We start from the raw sequence: 19,598 nt of genomic DNA on the forward strand, positions 1-19,598 counted from the left end.
TAGTTCCATAACTGAAATAATAAAATAAAATAAAATAAAATACATACCTAAGAGAGATCCTTCATGATCGTATATATCCTCTTTCTTCTTTATCAAGTCTCTGCATCAATTATCTTCCTCGTCAAGCCCTTTCTTCCATCTGTAAGGTCTTCCTCCTGAGTCTTTTTCTTCTCTTCCAAATCTCATATACCATCTCTCTCGTCTATGACGTCTTTCTTTAATCCTTTTATCCTCTTCCAAATCCCTCTATTTTTTTAAAATCTTTGCATCTAAAAGTTTATCAAAACTGTATATCATTTTATCTAGAAGTGTGTATTGAGACATTGGATGAATATTTTGCTAGATATGTAGTAACTGACCATATACTGTATACTGATGGATACTAAGTTTGATAAACTATGTATCAATTTATCTGTAGATATATATTGGATCGTTGCTAGATATATATCAGAAAAACTTACAGTACGTACGTATCAGTAAGCCATCTAGTATTTATACTCATTTACTGTATATTAATGAGTACTATATTTTGAAAACTGTATTTTATTTTACCTACAGGTGTATATTGGGACGTCGGATGAATATTTTATTAGGTATGTATCAACTAGTTATATACTATATATTGATAAATACTAAGTTCGATAAACTATATATCAATTTAGTTGTAAATATATATTGAATCATTGCTAGTTGTATATTACCTGGCTATATATTAATGTGTATCATATGATCATACAGTATACATCGCTAAAAAATATATATTGAAAATGAGGAAAAAAGAGAATACCTTAATCATGGGACTAATAATTTCGTTAGTAGAAAAGTTTTTAAATTTTAGATTTATTTTTTAAGATTGATATTAAGGGAAATGCAGCAAAATATGAAGCCCATCCCATATGACATTTCATAGTGCCCGCCCCATATGATTTTTGTTTTATACGTCGAGGGCAATTTAATGCATCTATTTTATCAAAGAAAAAAAAAGGATAGATCTAAATCATGAATTTGGACTCTAGAGAGTCTTTGTATACTGCATGTGGTGTAATAAAATTGATATGGAGCGCATCTTTTAATCACATTGGAGCATATAGCCACCGCCTTCCAACGTGTATTTAATACCTACAATTCTGCTTTTTCATTTAAAATTTTGAATGACAAAAATATTTCTCCTTTTATGAAAAAATTATGACATTTTGTAGTCATATTACCACATCACACGTTCAAATTATGACTTTTTGTACACAAAATATCATAATTTTTTTTAAAAATATAAATTATAAGCAGGAAGTCATAATTTGACTGCAGAATATTATAATATGATCACGAAATGTCATAATTTTTTCAAAAAATAAGAGATATTTTTATCATTTAAAATTTTAAATAAAAAAATGAAATTATAAGTATTATATATAGGTTGAAAAGTGACGGCTATGTTTCCCGATCAGTTGAGCTAGTATATTTTTTTTATATTGGTGTATAAAGAATTACTCTTGGGCTCTATTAATTACAAGAGAGGGTGGTCCTCCTGAAAATCAAGCACCATCTTAATGTTTTTAAAGACAGAGAAAAAAACTGAACCAAAGCGCTACCCGGTTTTGTTCAGATCCACAACTTCCGATGCTTTCGTGCATGAAAAATTTTAAATTTCCGTTGCTCAACCCGTATGTCCGTCAGCTCCTGCACGTCCAAGTTTCTTCTACTTACCAAGAATAAAAGAGTGTCGTTTCTGCATTAATTTCTTCTACCGCACTTAAATTTGCTCACCCGGCGGCATTTCCCAATTTCTCCATGTTGTTGAACGGTCTCCAACCAAAACCAATAGTTTTTTAGCAGACGGAAAGGCGCCCATCGTTTCGAGCGTTTTCCTCAATTTACTTATCTTGTCCCTCTGCCATAAGCACGCATAACATCCTCCTTTTTCTCATCAAATCCACTAGAGTTGCAAGCAGAGCTCCTTTGAAGAAGTCGATTAATCATTAAAAAAAATATTCAAGACATCGTAGTGGCCAGAGCCGTTGAATTGTCCAAACCAAGACAAGGGTTCACGCAATTGCAATAGTGGATAATTGTTCAGCTGGAGTGGAAATCAGCACGCCTGCATGCTTTGCTTTTTGGAGTAAAATAGCGAAGCTCGTTCACCGTGACCGGACGGTTTCTACGTTCGTCGGCGCAAGCTGGACACCGGGCGACCAGCTCCTGTGTTTGTACCTTGTTTCTTGTGAAAAGTTATATCCTCTTATTTCCCACCAACCCCTCCAACATGACACGCACACGCACTCAACGTACCTCCCCCACATTCCATTCCTCTCCCCTCCATCACCTGTGCTATCTCCGAGAGTGTATATAATACGAGCACCCGGCATATTTCTCAACCCACAACTTTATCAGTTTGTCAATCATCCCCTTGGCCTATCAGCAACCGCAGCTGCAATGGAGACGGTAGAATGCCAGGCACATCAACGGCAACCAGAAGGCAGCATCCATTTCCTGGTGATGGCCCTTGTGGTGTCGTTGGTATCGGCATATTTGACGTGGTTCTGGGTGCTGGCCCGGCGGCTGACAGGGCCAAGGGTGTGGCCCATCTTCGGCAGCCTCCCGGGCCTCATCGCCAACCGCTCCCGCCTCCACGACTGGATCGCCGACAACCTCCGCGCGACGGGCGCCGCCACCACGTACCAGACGTGCGTGCTGCCTCTGCCGGGGGTGGCTCGGCGGCAGGGGCTGGTGACCGTCACATGCAACCCGAGGAACCTGGAGCACGTGCTGCGCACCCGCTTCGACAACTACCCCAAGGGCCCCATGTGGCAGTCCAACTTCCACGACCTCCTGGGCCAAGGCATCTTCAACTCAGACGGCGATACCTGGCTCCTCCAGCGCAAGACCGCTGCCCTCGAGTTCACCACCCGCACCCTCCGCCAGGCCATGGCCCGCTGGGCCAACCGCTCCATCAAATCCCGCCTCTGGCGCATCCTCGCCGACCACTGCGGAGACCACCACCTCCATCGCCGTCACGGCGTCGACCTCCAAGACCTCCTCCTCCGCCTCACCTTCGACAATATCTGCGGCCTCACCTTCGGCAAGGACCCCGAGACGCTCTCCCCAGACCTTCCAGACAACCCCTTCGCCAACGCCTTCGACGCCGCCACCGAGGCCACCCTCCAGCGCTTCCTCTACCCCAACTTTCTCTGGCGTCTCAAGAAACTCCTTGACCTCGGGAGCGAGCGAAGCCTCCGGAAGAGCCTCGAGGTGGTGGATCGCTACATGACCGAGGCCATCGCCATGCGCAAGGAGAACCCCTCTGACGACCTGCTCTCACGGTTCATGAAGAAGAAGGATGCTAATGGCAACGCCTTCCCCTCCTCCGTCCTCCAGTGGATCGCCCTCAACTTCGTGCTCGCCGGCCGTGACACCTCCTCCGTCGCTCTCAGCTGGTTCTTCTGGACCATCACCCAGAGGCCCGACGTGGAGAAGAAGGTGGTGGACGAGATTGCGGCGGTGCTGCGCCAGACTCGGGGGCCGGACGTGGCGCGGTGGGTGGAGGAGCCGCTGGATTTCGATGAGCTGGAGCGCCTCGAATACCTTAAGGCGGCGCTGGCGGAGACGCTGCGACTGTACCCGTCGGTGCCGCAGGACTCCAAGTACGTGGTGGCGGACGACGTGCTGCCGGACGGCACGGTGGTGCCTGCGGGGTCGACGGTCACCTACTCCATCTACTCGGTGGGGAGGATGGAGGGGATATGGGGGAAGGACTGCATGGAGTTCCGGCCGGAGCGGTGGCTGACAGCAGACGGGGGCCGGTTCGAGCTGGCTAAGGACACGTACCGGTTCGTGGCGTTCAACGGAGGGCCGAGGACGTGCCTGGGGAAAGACCTGGCCTATCTCCAAATGAGGTCCATCGCGTCGGCGATTCTGCTCCGCCACCGGCTGGAGCTGGTCCCGGGCCACCGGGTGCAGCAGAAGATGTCCCTCACCCTCTTCATGAAGAACGGCCTCCAGGTTTACGTGCACCAGAGGAAGCTGGACGACCATGTCAATACCGACTCACCTCGATCGACTCCGAGTCCTGTTACCTATGCATCCACCGCGCCTGCTGCTGCTTAGACTCTGCTGCTACGTATACGGTCTTGTTTGAACATTCTTTTGCACGGGAATTGTTCCCTTCGCGTGTGCCGGGGTTTGCCATTCGTTCAGTTTCTCTTTTGCTTTGTTTTTTTCTACTCCGATGCTACTACTGTACTTGTGGTGTACAAGTGCGCTTGGGCTTGTGTCTAGATCCCAGTTATATAAATGCAACGAAAAAATAGCTTATTAATTACTATGATTATGTTTTTTATATACTGTAGCAGTTGGGATCACTGGCGAACAAAATTGTTTGGATGTTTTGACAGGTGCCGGTGGACCTATTGTTGGCAAATAACTTGTTTGATGACTATCCGTCTTCAAACCACGTGGAAATTAAACACATGACATGTTCTAGTAAGAAAAAAATAATTAAAAACTAAGCAACACTTCCACCACTTCTCAATGGATTAATTGCAACAGTTGCCTTCTGCTGGAAGATTGAAAATTAAACAACGAATTTTGGCTCTTGATCCACTTCTAGTGTCCTGGTGGATGGGCTTCATGATAATATAATTTGCCGAACAAAATTTTTGAATGCGTTGTGATCTCAAATCAATCTTACAGAGGGAAGTAACCTTACACTTATGTTAATTTTTATGTTGATATTTTGTTTTTTATATAAAATTATGAGGCAAACAACATGCACAGCCCCTGGATGTAACTTCTCTGGCCACACAATACCAAGGCATGATCTATGCAGCAGACCCAGAAATGGAGAGAGAAAAGAACCAGTCGGGTTTTTTACCTTTTTTTTTTTTTCCTTCCTCAGAGAGAGCGCTGGTGCTGTAACTACAAAGATCCGGAATTTAAGAGTACATCACAAATCCTAGGCTTCTCATTGGCAAGGGATTTGACCACTAGGACAAGCCCCACCGCACATGTCATATAATCAGTTGTTTGACATAAATGGTTCGAATCATAAATGGATCCGATTCAAGTTTAGGTATTTAAATCCATTTAAATAATTTTAATATATTTAATAAATAGATCTATAACTTATTTAATCATTTAAGATTTATTTAATATATTTAAAATCTGCTTAACTCATTTTGTTCGATTTAATCCGATCCACTTAAGCTTTTTAAATCATTAAAATTCGTTAAAAATTTATTGAACAGTCAGATATAAATTTTTAATATATACAATAAATAGATATGGCTTGGGTTGATGAATATTTGACTGCAAATATGCTGATCCGCATCTAGCCTAGCCCGGCCCGGTCCGACTGCTGCCGCTAATTGGAGCACCATTCATCTTTCATCCAGCAGCTGGCCGTAGCTCTCCCAGTTGCCCGTTGTCCTTTTGACCTTATCATCTTGGCCGTCCCCGCGTCCTACCCTGGAGCGGGTAGGAAGGATGGAGGAACGGGAACCCGATCTCAACTCCCCCTCCCGAACCAATAATGGACGGATCAAGCTCAACGTCGGCGGCAAGCTATTCGAGACCACCGGGCATACCCTCCGCTCCGGCGGCCTGGATTCCCTCCTCGCCGCCCTCTCCGACCGGGCGGCCGAAGACGGCGAGCCCATCTTCATAGACCGGGACCCCGAGATCTTCTCCATCCTCCTTTCCCTCCTCCGCTCCGATCGCCTGCCCTCCACCTCCCGCCGATTCTCCAAGCAAGATCTCGTCGAGGAGGCTCAGTACTATGGCATCGAAGGCCGCCTCCGAACCGCCATGGCGCCGCCGCCACTCCTCGGCTTCGACGCCGCCCTCGCCGCCACCATCCGCCCCGCCTCCGATGGCTTCCCCACCGCTCTTTCCGCCGGATCCGAGGACGGATCCGTCTGGATCGCGCACGCCGGCCAGATCTCCGCCTACGACTGGAGCCTCGCCCACGCCGGGACCGTGCGGACGCACCTGGACCAGATCACCTCCCTCCGGCACGTGTGGCCGGAGATCGCGGGGATCGGCTCCCTGGACTCCCCCGGCCTCCACTTTTACGACGTCACCAGTGGCCGCCACGTCGGGTCCGCCCACTGGTCCGACCCGTCCGACCCCCGGGTGTACAAGGCCCGAGTCACCGCGATCGCCGCTGCGGCGGGCGCCGAAAGCTCTGGCGAGCCGGTGTTCGCGGCGTTCGAGTGCCCGCACCGGGAGAACTGCATCCTGGCGGTGGACAGGGCGACGCTGAAGATCGCGGGGGAGATCGGGCGGCAGAACGGGAGCGCGGCGAAGGCGGCGGCGGCGGGGAAGCTGGTGCACGTGCGGGAGCGGGGAGTGGTGTTCGCGGCGGCGGTGAGCGTTGGGGCGTTCGGCTACTCGGGGTACATGAGGCTATGGGACCCACGGTCCGGGGAGGCGGTGTGGGAGACGAGCGAGCCCGGGGGAGCCGGGCGGAGCACCCGGTTCGGGGACGCGTTCGCGGACGCGGACGTGGACGTGGATACGGAAGGGCAAAGTGCGCCGGCGATCTACAAGGTGTGCTGGAAGACGGGGGACGTCGGGATGGCGGACATGAGGATGCTGGGGGATGACCCCTGGGTGTACCTGGAGGAGCGGAGCCCCGGGCTCAGGAACGCGGGCGGCGGCCTCAACAGCGTGCTGCACTGCTACAAGGGACAGGTGTTTGTGAGCCGGGAGGGAGGCCTGGAGGTGTGGTCGCGCATAGAAGACGACGAGGAGGAGGAGGATAAGGATGGAGGGATTTCTGGGAGGAGGTACAGGAGGAATTTTGTGGACAGCGAGGACGACGCGAGGCGGGGACTGGTAAAGAGGATGGAAGGGGGTGGGAATCGGCTGTTCGTGAGCAGGGAACGGGTGGAGGGGATTGAGGTGTGGGAGAGCTCCGACTTGTCGGGCGCTATCTCCCTCCTGTAGCTAGTAATTCTATCATCACATGTAAGCATGATTCTCATCATGGAAAGTTCATTCGTTTTCTAGAATCACATAGTTGTTGATCAAACGAATTGGATGGGATCCTGGCATGGAAAAAGGGTTCCAGACTGCTTTGCTATTTCAGCTGTTCCAGCATTCAATGAGAATCAAAATCTTATAGAGAAACATCCCGCTTTCTTTGTTCATCTTCCTGGAATCAGGTGTTCGATCAAAGCGATATGCAACTTTGGAGCGTACACAGATGAAGAGAAGCTCAGAAACCAAACCAACATCAAATCTTATGCAGTGGCCACGGACAACATGTTTTTAACCAAGAAGAACGTTAGATGTTTTCAAAATGCTGGGACAACAGCTTGAATAGACGAGGTTTAACCATGTATCTTTCACCTCTATGAACCAGAACAGGTCGAAAAGAAAAAAAATGCAGAGTTCATGGAATATAGCGCCCTGCAAAACTGAAGATTCCAAGCGGTACGAGGGCAAAAAGTCCAATATCTTGTATTCAAATGCACTTTTTTTTGTGAACTTTATTTAGATTCATATACAGTATCATGTACGGGGCAAAATTGGTGCCAATTCAATCAATACTTGAGGCACAACATCTTGAATTAGAACTGAATCATTCATGAATTTGGTTCTGAGAGTCCGCCTCCGATTCCATCAACTTGGAAAGATACTGGATAAGTTAGATGTACAAACAGGGATGTCTTTAGTGCAGCTATAGTTAACCTTGCTTCAAAGCGTGCTGATACTGAGAAATTAATCAGGTAGTCCACATCTCTTCCATTCTGTCTTCAAGTGTGTATGGCCTTCCATATACCTTCTACTTCATGACGATGACTATTACCAGAAAATCAATCCAGAATTTTTTCCCCAGTAGAGAAAAGGTTCCAGACCACAGTTCCAGCAAGATAAAGAGCCACAGACACTTTAAAGACATCATCCCAAGAACCTAAAGTAACAACATGTCAGTGACTGAAAAGGAAACTTCATATATGCTACTCCAGAGTGGATGGAGCTCAGTTGTTGTGCTTATGAAAGTGCCAATAAACCAGGGAAGACGTGGTCATACCGTGTTGCAGTATGTATCCCGTTGCTGCTGTCCCAAAAACACCAGCTAAAACCCCAGCAGTGTTTGAAAGCCCAAGCAACACACCCTGCAAAGAATAGGAGGACAATTTTAACGCTTCTTTAAAAATAGTAATAATTGATATCGATTTAACAACTTTAACTATTCATGCATTTGCAGCATGAGAACAAACTGAGAGTGCCTTTCTAAGCACATAATAACATATCAGTGAAGAGCGGAACAATACTCACAGCATAGCGAGGGCCGATATCTTGATGGTTGGAGTACAGACCAGACTGTGAGAATGCATCAGTTCCCTGTCAGATAGTTTAGATCATTAGAGTACTTCATAGCTTGCAGATCTTGACCATGAACATGCATACCAACAGTGGTTTAGAACTCCATTGAACCCTCATGTAAGAAAGCATGTCAACAGAAACAGCTACCCAAAGTCTCATTCCGCAGTTCGTATCTTAAAAGATATAAGTTGCATTTGGATAACCGGAATAATTTGTAAAATTGATTAGTAAAATATATCAAAATATTCACAAGCATCTAGAATAGTTCACAGCTTAGCTAGCATGATGGAGCACCTTATCTAGACCTACAAAGTTCTCCAAATTAATGCTAATATGAATTTTCCAAAGGCAATATATAGTACTTCTGCTGTGCTGGGATATGAAGACAGATTCCCTACAGCAAAGCCAGAAGATTGATGCACACAGGTGTCTTATAAGCAAAATGCAGAAGCTTGACGACTAATCACTTAACAGACCACGATTGCATGTCCAAATGTAGACTTGTACCACCGATATACAACAAAGTCCATTTCCACAACTCAGGAGGTATAAGATGTGTAGAAAGTTAATGTCTTTTTAAAGCCAAGGTTAGACTCTGCTGGATATTTGGTACTTCGAATTCCTCTTATTCCCAAAAGTACACCTAGTGAAAGTTTAACCCCAAAGTTTCCAAGCTCCAATTAATCCTACTTTGAACAAACTTACATTACAAAAAAAGAAAATAAAAGGACAACATTAGCTAAGAAGCATTTTTATTTGAATGCAATTTTACAGTTGATTAGCTTTGCCTTAATTATATATGAAATGTAACTACAACAACGACCTTTAAGGTGGATGTTAAAGCACCATGGGTGCTAATATCTCTCCGATTTTAATCAGGAATAAGGGCCAGCAGAGAGTTTACCTGGCTGCATGCCATGCACAATACTGCCATTGCAGGAGAATGGATGTGACTCAACTGAGTTAGAAAGAAAGCTGGACCAAGGAATCCAATTGATTGCATAATCTGCAAAAATTACAATCTCAGGTAGTGACTGAACATGCACAAATACACAAAAGAGGGGGCTGCAGCTTAAGTCTAGATCACAATGTTCTGGCTATTACATTCAGTGCTATAAAAGGAATTACCAACAATTAGCGTATCAAAATACATCTTTTCTATTACAAAGAACTAAATGCCAGGACATACTTATATCAGCATAAGAAGAAGCAGATTAATCACCATCAAAATATATTTGAAAATAAAAAAGCAAAAGATAAATTAATGTTATTAAACTTAAGCATTTCTGTTAATATGTGGCTTTTCTTTAATTTTGAGACATAATTCCATGAACTAAGGATGCTTCTCAAGCTAGCGCAAAGAATTCCAACCATAACCTCAAGCTTATATGGTTCTCTTCTCAGTGAAAAAGCATTTTTTCTTTTTTTAGATTCATTCCCAAGAGGCAAAATGCAAAATCCTGAATATCATGACAATTACTAGTTGTACTCCTGGATGAGACAGCTTAAAATCCTTCTTCCTGTTTGTTCCTATCAGAGGAGATATTGCACATCAACTCAAGCTTTTTAAATACTTCTTACAACTTGCATTAAGCATCCTCAGGCCTTCCTCACTTATTTCCCATGGTCCGAACAAATCTGGCAGCCTCTTCTGATTGGAAACTCACTGGTTTACCTAGTACATGTTCATGCCAATCAGGCACCTTACCAACCAACAGTTCAACTTCTAGACTTCCTCTAATGTGTATTAAGCACTAAGACATATTACCTCAGCATTCACATCTCCTTAACATTCCTTTTATATGCTTGGACCCTTTTTCGATAACCCAACAGTCCAATCCAGCCAACACTCTGTGCCCACTACTGTCTCATGACCTTTTCCTAGTCTTATCTCAAAGTTACCATGCAATAATCAAAAGTCCATCTCCATCTTTTTCATCTAATTATTAAGATTATGTATGCAATTGTTCCCTCTCATTCCTTTACATCCTTTACATGTTATAAGTTTGAGGCAACAATAAAAAATGTTCGGGAATTTCTTGGACATCATTGTGATTGAGGCAAATGAAATTTTGTCACGGCACTTATATCAGAGGAAAGTTGAACCATGTAACGTAGAAAAGATAAACATCATACCTTACGAACCATTGTCACGGATAATCCTTTACTCACAAGTGTGTCAGCAATCCATCCACCAATATTTGCAGAAAATGCCATCGTAAGCCAGGGAAGAACGCAGAAAAGCCCAGACTCTGTTAGGTTGAACTTCAAAACCTAATCCACAACAAGTTTTTGTTAAGAAGGTCATATAGAGGTATTGCCCCTTAAAAGGAAACAGCTAATATTGGAATAGACATGAATCACCTGATAAAGATCAGTTCCATCAATGACCACCTACCTGATTGTAGTATGTTGGCATCCATGTGAGAAGAATGAACGTTCCCCAGTTATGGCAGAAATGAGAAACTATAAGAGCCCAGACAGGGGGTTTTGATAAGATAAGTCGCCATGGAATTGTTCTGACGGGTTCATTTGCTACACTCTTACTCTCAATAAGCTTCTTTTCTTCAGCACGAAGTCCAGGATCTTCAAGAGGAGAACTGTACGCCTTTTGGTACATAATATGATAGATATTAGAAGCCTCTCAAAGGGGGAAAAGAACAAATTGCAGTTTCCCATCCACATTCACTACTTTACAATCTTTATCAGTGAATAGCAATTCTAGCTTTTGAATTGTACATATCTAATGCGGAAGGCTGTCCCATATCTAGGGGTTCTTTGGGTTTTTCTTTTACTCTCTTTTTTTCTTTTTTTTTGGTGATGGGGGGGCAGGGGGGTCTGTTGTTCAGGCACCATGAATGCATATAATCAATTAAAAACTATCATTCAAGTTAACTAACTAACTACTGTCATTGATAATCATACAGGAAGCTCCACAATTAAGACAGTAATTGTGTAAGTAGATATTCAATTTATTGATCACCGCAAATGTACATACCTTACTTGACCATATTGCAAACCAAACAGTTCCGAGAGAACCAAAGGAGTAGAACACTGAAGGCCAGCCAAAATTATGTATTAACAAAGGTGAAAAGGCCAGCCCAGTTACTGACCCAAGGTACATCCCACTATATACCAGAGCCAGTGATCTACTTCTCTCTGCTACAGGGACCCATTTTGATAGAATGTTATTCATCGCAGGCATTGCAACGCCCTAGAAGCAGGATATGATTTCAGCTTGAGCCAGAAATATAAAGGTTATCTAGAAATATGGAACAAAAGACACAAAAGATAAAAATGATCTACAGAAGTAATAGGAAACAAAAGCCACAAGCATTATTGTCCTATGCTCTGCTTCTAGAAATCAGAAGAAATTATGTAAAAGATAAACAAGAACTTACCTCACCAATTCCCATGAAAGCACGTACAACAAGCAGAAAAGGCAACCCAATTTTTGCCGCAACTGGAGTGAGAGCAGTAGCAATCGACCACCAAACAACCCCAAATCCCAAGACAGTCTTTCCACCAACTGTGTCTGCCCATACACCTCCAGCAATCTATAGATTACGACAAAAGATTAACACAAAAAATGCATGTAATCCTGTTTTAGAACTATATTCTGTTACAGAGCATATGCATGCATTTTGGTGGGTAGTATTTCACAGGCAACATTTTGGTGTGATGAGTAAATTTGAAACGTAAGGCATGGCACTTAGTCGAGAACAGCCAATATTTTAAAGTCCAAAAATGGCTGTGATTATAGGCATGTTTTCCTTTTTTAATATTGAAATAACAATGAGCTAGGTGCTAACATTAAGCTCATTTTATGAGCTATAAACAGCTGAAAACACAATGAAAGAATTATAATTTTTTTTATTTTTCTCAAACCAGTGACTTACAATCTAGCGGGGAAAGTGACTTCCCCAATAAAGACGAAAAATGGCTCTGCTTAATAGAATGAAACAATCACTGCCCAACACAAGCAGTAAGCATCGACATGTTGAAGCATAAGATATTTAATGTTTAGAAGACAGAAGGGCATCATTTAGGGATTCATTTGATTTCATATATTGGTCTTCTTATTTTAAAACAGGCTGCCAAACCAACATCAATTCACCACTAGTTTCATCTGAGCTTAGGAGTAGCGTTAGCAGCTTGGTCTATGGACTTATCCACAATAAAATTGTTGAATTGTGTGTATTTTAGTAGAGAGTTTTTTTTAAAAAAAATAATTAAGTAGAAATATCAACACTATGATTCATAAGATAGAAGCCACAATAAGGTTAAAGTCTATTCGTGTATACTACTGATGGAGCCATATTATCTTGGCAATCCCAGACAAACATTAATTTTTCCATTCAGTGCAAATAAAAGAATGGAAGGCATGGAGTACAAGTGTTCGCAGTCAAAATAATAGATAGAAAACATTTTTGATAGTTTGTCATACAAAGTTTACCAACCTGTGTGAGAAGATAACCCCAGAAGAAGGATGATTGGATCAAGCCAACTGTTGCAGGATTCCAGTTGAACTCTGCTGACATGGGGAGGATTGCGATGCTCATATTTACCTGCCAAATGACATGAAAGACTTAGAGTAAAAAAGGTGGGAGCAACCTTGCCCTCTGTAAAAATTTAGAAACATCTGCATAAATGCCAATTTTATCAATTACAATAGTAACATCACTTATGGAAGGGGACAGATCAGTTGGAAGGTAAGGATCTTAAATTTTCTGGGAGTGTGACTCTCTGTTTATATGTAAGTGAAGTATAGCTGCGAATTTATCTAGGGAATATATGATGACACAATGAAAATTTTTCCAAGATTCGCTCCAAGAAATGCAGGCAGTCAGAACGTCCTGATACCCAAAGAATGATTTCGAAAAGCTGTGCAAATTCAGGAATACACCACTGTCAATTGGTATACTTTTGTCACTCAATATTTTACTAATCTCAACCCATCTACCTCTACCATGTGGGTCGACCTTTATTCTGCACTTTGTTCCTCTTAGAAGGCCAAATCCTCAGTCTCCTCAAAATCTTTCTTGCTGGCATAAAGTCACTTCGCAGATAAGATCTTACTCAAACAAATGTAAAACAGTGAAGAAGGAGCATATTGCGCTGAAACAGGAAAGAAAGCAAGAGCTTACTCGATCCATATTGCAAAGCAGGAAGGCTGAGAAGCAGAGGATCACGATCACCCATCGCTTCGGGAACTTGTCCAACCCTAATGAACTCACAGCAGCCACCCATCCGTCCTCCTCCTCCTCCTCCTCCTCCTCCCGGGGAGGCGAGACTGCTTCGCTCAAAGTTTCCCGGAAGTTAATCGACTCCGGCGACGAGTCGGACACTTCCGACTGCAGGTCAGCACCACGAGTGCGGGCACGCCGGACCGCTTTCCGCCGGCGGCATGAGCACTCCGACCGCCAGGGGTCGATCGAGCGAGAGATCCGCCCGCCTTCCAGGGGAGCTCCCCCGCGGCATCCCGGAGCCCCAGATTTTGAGTTGTTGGGCAGTAAAGGGGTCCGCAGAGGGGAGGAGAGTGGGAGGAGATAAACCCCCGCTCCGTTCATGGCTCAAAAGAACGAACATCGAACGGTTGCCATTTTCAGTAGTCCCCAGACCATGGCACTTAAGAGGGCGTCTAGGAAAAAACGAGTGGTTTCGGGGAAAGAATGGTGGGCAGCTGACGGATATTTCGTTGGGTCACGTTGTCGCTTCCATCCGTGGGACTCTGGCAGCGATCCAACGATCGGGATCATTTGCTCACAGTACCAGCCCAAGAATCGGCCTCCGTATTGCATGCACCAGGTGCAAATGGACCACATCAAATCCCACGGTGGATAACACGCCACGCTACCCCTTGAATGTCACCAATTTCTGATGTAACCGTCTGATCTGATGCCGGATATCAAAATAAGGAGAGGGTGTTGCCCAAAAAAGAAAAAAAAAAGAGGAGCGGGCAAGCCTCGTACTTATTTTGTTTATGAAATCAAGTGGCAACCCGCAAGATCACATGCACGTATTTGGGCTCATGAACCGCGAACCTGATTCGAACCCGGACGGTTTTAATTGAAATTAAATGGGGATAGTTCCCGTGATAATTTAAAAGTTAGAAATTGTTTGGTTTGTTTTGGTTTCGGTTATAATTTCGGTGATTTTTCAACTCAAAACCAAATCCGAAATCAAGTTCAACATCAAATCCAAAATCTAATCAGAAATAAAATGATGTTTAATATCCTTAATATCTTTTATATTTAGTGCAATCCAAATTCCAAACTTTATAAGAATGGCTTCAACTATTTTATTTAGTTATTTATATATAAAAATTTAGAAATAAATAAAAAAAGTCAAATGGTTTCGGTTTTAGTCTACAATGGTTATGCAAAACAGATATTAATTGCCCACAATTACGAGGTCATGGAGCATGATAAATGACCACTAAACTCATTACTCAATCTTTACATCACCGATGATGATTAAATGCCTACGTAAATATAATAATGCCCACGTAAATATAGTAACGTCTACGTTCCCAAATTCTAAGGGATGGAGGTTACAAGATTACAACAATCTCACCCTATATAAAGAGAGGATAAGTGGGGGATCGGGGTGAGTTTTTTTTTTTAGATTTAATTCACTGCTCTCGAGCTTTAGTTCTCTCAACTGTTCTTTCCGACTGACTTAGATATAGGAGGATCTCCCGCCAGATAATTTTCAAGAAGAGAATATGTTTTTGCAGATTTCTATTTTTTCGAGATCCAAGCGTTCTTCCTCGGCTCAAGGCCGACTACTTTGCCGGAGTTTAGCGGCAATAGTTTTAATTTTATATTTTTGTTATAGTTGTTATGGCTTATTTAATTTAAAATTCGTTCGGTTTCAATTTTAATTTCAGTTTCTGAAGACAGTAATGGATTTTGGTTTTGATTTTGGTATTTTTACTAATCACATCGAATCCACCCCATTAACATATATATATATATATATATATATATATATATATATATATATATATATATATATATATATATATATATATGCATATTATTGTAGATCTGTATCTCGGCTTCGATTGTTACATCCTCAGATTCGATCGAGCTATGAAAAATAATCTCTAGATAAATCACCTGCATATAGTAGATGTGAAGGTCACCGAACACACCCCATCAGCAATGGTTCTCGACTGCTCAGCCTATGCTCAGTTCACCTCAATATTGGACGATCTATTTTAGCTCATCTGCTACCGATCTATTCCAGATCACTTGAGATCAACATTTGCTCCACGGTCTCTAAGACCTCGACTTTGGACGATCTATCTTAGTCCGTCTATGGCCGAGTTATGCTCTCTATCGATAGATCCGTCTCTCATTCTGTCCTAAATTAGAAAAATTCAGATAGAGTGGAATTCCTCCACAATCGAGTCTCCTATAAAAAGAAAATATCTTATCCAAAGTAATCTACGTGATAAATTTGGAAAGTTATCAAGAGTCCAAGAAGGATACAACTTCAATTCCTCCTCTATAAATAAAGGGGCTCTGAGACCCTCAAAGTAAACTCTCGACTCCATACTCTCTTCTTTTTATTGTTCTCCATCTCCTAACTTAAGCGTCGGAAGATCTTCATTGAAGAACATGCCGACGAGGATCTTTTACAGGTATTCGAGCGGAGCTCTTGCAGCAGTTTCTTTTTTGGCCATCATCATCTCGGAGACTGATGTTAGGCAGAGAGATCAGAAGCAACACATATGAATATCACTTTGTGTACCCCTTAAAGTATCTTCTATTGTTGCAACAATTTAGAACCTTATTTTTATGTATAGTTGGTACGGGACTAAATACACACCTATACAAATCCTTATATATTATGTGCAATTAATCTCGGCTTTCTCACTAGGCTAAAAATTTAAATCTAATTACAAACACTATGATTAGCCTATTGTTGATCCTAATATATCGGTGTTGCAGTGTCTCCTAATGTATCTGGACTATGAATGATTCTTGCTCCATGAGGACCTCACTCGATAACACTAGCCTAAAGATGTTATCTAGGCCCCACGGCTGGTTGTAAATACCTAAAGTCTGCTTGGATCAAAGCTATCATATGAAGTTGCGACTAAACGCTTCGCGACACAAGTCCTCAAAATTGTCCTGCATAAAAGGTTGCAATTTCCTCCAGAGTACTCTTCCTGCGTCCCCTAGTAACATCTCAACCCGACTCCGAAAGAGGTCTTCCGCAACTTAGAATGTTCATCAACTTGAAAACGATTGTATGCATTCTGATACCGTCCGCGCAAAGGCATGTGTGTAACGATGGCGAAAAAGGGGGAAAAATATAATTTGTATAATGAAATCTCTGCCGGTGGTTCTTTCGCCATGGTTGAGGAATATATATCTCTGGAGATGGTCCGAGTGTGGATTAGAATGAGCTTTACGTAAGTCTATATTTATTTATTAAAATCTAGTTGGGGCTGGGCGAAGCCTCACTTTGTTCCTTGATTTTTATTTAAGTAGGTTGTCGTGATGATACTTTTGTTTTTTTTGGTTTTTTGGTAAGGATAACTTTTGCTTTGAGGTTCGTTATATTTCAAATCGAATATTTTAAGTGGCTCGCATTCACTCTCACGAATGAGAATGTATTCGATGGACCACGTCCGAGTGGACCGGGGAAAATCTCGGAGAATATGCATGGTGGATAACGCGCAATCGCGAATTGGTGAAATACAAGGGATAACGTGGCCTGTTGTCCGCCGTGAGATTTGGCCGTTAGAGCAAATATTTAAAATTCAGTTGTGATTTACGAAGACTAATAAAAATTTACATATAATAAAATAATAAAAAATAAATATGATTAAGTCAGAAACGTGCGCGCTATTGTTTTAAGATGTATTTCTGTCTTTCATGCAGAAAATATCTGAAAATATCGTTTCAAAATACGATCGGTATTCTCCTCTTGTGAGTACGACCGTGAAAGAAGATTGATGAAGGCTCTTTTAGCATCTAGAAAAAGAGTAAAAAGAAACTTAGAAGAAAAGAGAGAAAGCTATAGAAAGGAGAGAGGAAGAGATTTTTGGATGGTTTACTGGATTAGGGCCTAGCCCTTTTTATAACCATAATTCTAATCGTTTACGATCGTTGGGGCATTTATTGACCCATCAATGTCCTAATAAAAAATCCAACAATCAAAAATTAAAATCATAATAATAATAAAAATTAAATAATAAAATTAAAAGAATATTAAAATGCTTGGAGGAGAATTTAGAAAAATTTTTAATTTTTCAATTGGATTTTCTCCAACAATCCTCCACAAAACTCAAAATTTTTCAAATAATAATAAAATAAAATAATATAAATTTCTGGGTGCTTATATTTTGCAATGGGTAAGGTGACTTAACCTTTCTTAGTTTGAATAGTTTCTATCTAAAAAAAATGGAGTGAAACATATCTTGAACTACGTTTTTTGAATCCAGACTTCAATTACCACACACATAGTACAGAGTTTCTTCATCGCAAGTCTGTGCATTAGGGGCTCTATACAAGTATTTTGATTTTTCATGAGAGTTACTAGAGATAACTCAAATCTTATATGTGCGGTCATGTACGAATACCTTCATATAGGTAAGTCCCTCCAAGGATGTGTGTAGTATTACATCTCATGGAAAATATCATCTTAGGTCTCATTTAGAGATAAACTCTTTCTAACCATTACATAGGAGCACTAATCACTATAGAGATGGGATGGAATCTATGACTTCTATATCAAATAAACCACATGTGCTCTCTGACTAATCAATTAGCTTGTTATTATCATATTGAACCTCCTTCAAGAGATCTCCTATCACAGAGGTTGGGTTCCCACTATTGAAAAGTCCATTATAGGCTAAGCCCCATCCCTTCGATGACTCTAGCTAGGACTTTAGTCCTATTTAAACTTTTAGCAAGGTAGACTGATAAAAGGATCTTTCCCCCATAATTTTTGAGATATTTAAACTCATGACAAAATTAATTTCAGAATTGAACTCAAGCACTTTTAAAGGGGTAGCAATATAAAAAACAATATATGAAGATTAAATCTACATAGCTAATAGAATGAGATAATAGTGAACTAACATATAGTATTTAATGTATTAAATCATACACAACAACAAAGGATTTAAGTACTGGTTCATAGTTGTTGTTGACTGTACATGAAAAGCTATTTTTATTTATTTATATATTTTCAAAGCCACCTTTAAGCCATAACTAATCTCATTCTGCCTGATGAGGATATGTATGTTAGGTCATCTAGTTCAAGCAATCTACACCACCAGTTATATTCTATAATATTCAATGTTAGTTCAAAGTATTCTGAAGTCTCCAACCTGCAAACTGAAATATAACTATGGGACATGTTTAAAATTATAACAAATTTGAACAAGCTAAAACTACTATATTTGAATTTAGCATGGACTAACAACAACCAAGAACAAGAATGTGGCTTCTAGATCTACACTGTCTACCATGTGTTTTCCACCGCAGGGGAACAAAAATATACATCAAAGGTTAAACAGCTAGGTTAGTTGCAGAGGGGATCAATTGTGTGCCTACACACATTTATAGAAATAGAATAAATATTTGCTCAGATTTCCACTACACATAAAGATACAAGAGTAGGCATTTTTATCAAATGCACATTCATGCTAACATACACAAAAATGGCATAGAACAAAATTAAGTTCAATTTGTTTTATTCACACATAAGTACGTACATGGAGTTGGGCAATCAAAGCCATAAACATTAAAACCAAACAAAGAAACAAAGGAACACAGCGATCACAAGTTATGAAGTTATGTCCTCTGCTGTTCTTCAGAGGCAAACACAGAGAAAAATAAAGGTAAAGAAATAATCTTGACATTGATCTATTGACAGTAATTCAGAAATCAGGCTAATAAATTTTCATCAGATGTTACGAAGGAGTCTCTAGCATTTAAAAGCAGAATTCATGAATATTAATCTCATTAGCCAGATTGAAGGTGGACAAAACCAGATCATCAATTGCTTGGATGTCATGCTATAGGGATTTTCAGAAGAATAACCTGTATATGTATTTAACAGCAACCTATCCACCTCCCTACCTATTGAGTTACTAAGGTAATTGGACCGCAAACTACAAATCTATTCTGAGTTTTGTTCCAGATTATCATCTACCTCTGTTTATCTGGAGAGAAAAGAAAAGAAAAAATGCTAAGCAGACAATTGGGCAGCCTTCTTATCTGAACAACTGATTGACAATAATG

At 41.7% G+C, this 19,598-nt stretch overlaps 3 protein-coding genes across 5 annotated transcripts; 2 read left to right on the top strand and 1 right to left on the bottom strand.

Annotated features, from left to right (window-relative positions):
* Positions 1 to 2,363: 2,363 nt before the first annotated feature.
* Positions 2,364 to 4,329, top strand: LOC105046261 (cytochrome P450 86A1). Its single transcript, XM_010924799.4, has one exon. It carries the CDS (start codon positions 2,431 to 2,433, stop codon positions 4,099 to 4,101), a length of 1,671 nt encoding a protein of 556 aa, XP_010923101.1. The 5' UTR covers positions 2,364 to 2,430; the 3' UTR covers positions 4,102 to 4,329.
* A 1,008-nt stretch (positions 4,330 to 5,337) lies between these two features.
* Positions 5,338 to 7,398, top strand: LOC105046258 (protein ENDOPLASMIC RETICULUM-ARRESTED PEN3). 2 transcript variants are annotated; one of them, XM_010924796.4, is made up of 2 exons: positions 5,338 to 6,963; positions 7,161 to 7,398. In XM_010924796.4, exon 1 carries the CDS (start codon positions 5,479 to 5,481, stop codon positions 6,940 to 6,942), a length of 1,464 nt encoding a protein of 487 aa, XP_010923098.1. In that variant the 5' UTR covers positions 5,338 to 5,478; the 3' UTR covers positions 6,943 to 6,963; positions 7,161 to 7,398. The 2 variants fall into 2 exon arrangements, with proteins under 2 accessions (XP_010923098.1, XP_010923096.1); XM_010924794.4 differs by lacking the exon at positions 7,161 to 7,398 and adding an exon at positions 7,059 to 7,125.
* Positions 7,399 to 7,432: 34 nt separating this feature from the next.
* LOC105046259 (probable anion transporter 1, chloroplastic) lies at positions 7,433 to 13,959 on the bottom strand. 2 transcript variants are annotated; one of them, XM_010924797.4, is made up of 10 exons: positions 13,476 to 13,958; positions 12,789 to 12,896; positions 11,730 to 11,885; positions 11,327 to 11,542; positions 10,727 to 10,936; positions 10,465 to 10,602; positions 9,233 to 9,334; positions 8,281 to 8,346; positions 8,033 to 8,117; positions 7,433 to 7,912 (listed from the first exon to the last, which is right to left on the bottom strand). In XM_010924797.4, the coding sequence occupies exons 1-10, from the start codon at positions 13,896 to 13,898 to the stop codon at positions 7,815 to 7,817; spliced, it is 1,602 nt and encodes a 533-aa protein (XP_010923099.1). In that variant the 5' UTR covers positions 13,899 to 13,958; the 3' UTR covers positions 7,433 to 7,814. The 2 variants fall into 2 exon arrangements, with proteins under 2 accessions (XP_010923099.1, XP_010923100.1); XM_010924798.4 differs by lacking the exon at positions 11,327 to 11,542 and having other exon boundaries at positions 13,476 to 13,959.
* Between the last annotated feature and the right edge of the window lie 5,639 nt (positions 13,960 to 19,598).

Source organism: Elaeis guineensis, chromosome 5, assembly GCF_000442705.2.
Source record: "Elaeis guineensis isolate ETL-2024a chromosome 5, EG11, whole genome shotgun sequence".
NCBI classification, from domain to species: domain Eukaryota; kingdom Viridiplantae; phylum Streptophyta; class Magnoliopsida; order Arecales; family Arecaceae; genus Elaeis; species Elaeis guineensis.

What these genes read in the sequence shown, in the direction of transcription:
- LOC105046259 (XM_010924797.4), bottom strand. Translation starts at nt 13,898, where the DNA reads ATGAACGGAGCGGGGGTTTATCTCCTCCCACTCTCCTCCCCTCTGCGG. An exon ending in TGCCAACATACTACAATCAG is followed by an intron (nt 10,603 to 10,726) that starts GTAGGTGGTCAT and finishes GTTGTGGATTAG; the next exon opens with GTTTTGAAGTTCAACCTAAC. An exon ending in GGGATACATACTGCAACACG is followed by an intron (nt 7,913 to 8,032) that starts GTATGACCACGT and finishes TTGTTACTTTAG; the next exon opens with GTTCTTGGGATGATGTCTTT.
- LOC105046258 (XM_010924796.4), top strand. Translation starts at nt 5,479, where the DNA reads ATGGAGGAACGGGAACCCGATCTCAACTCCCCCTCCCGAACCAATAAT.
- LOC105046261 (XM_010924799.4), top strand. Translation starts at nt 2,431, where the DNA reads ATGGAGACGGTAGAATGCCAGGCACATCAACGGCAACCAGAAGGCAGC.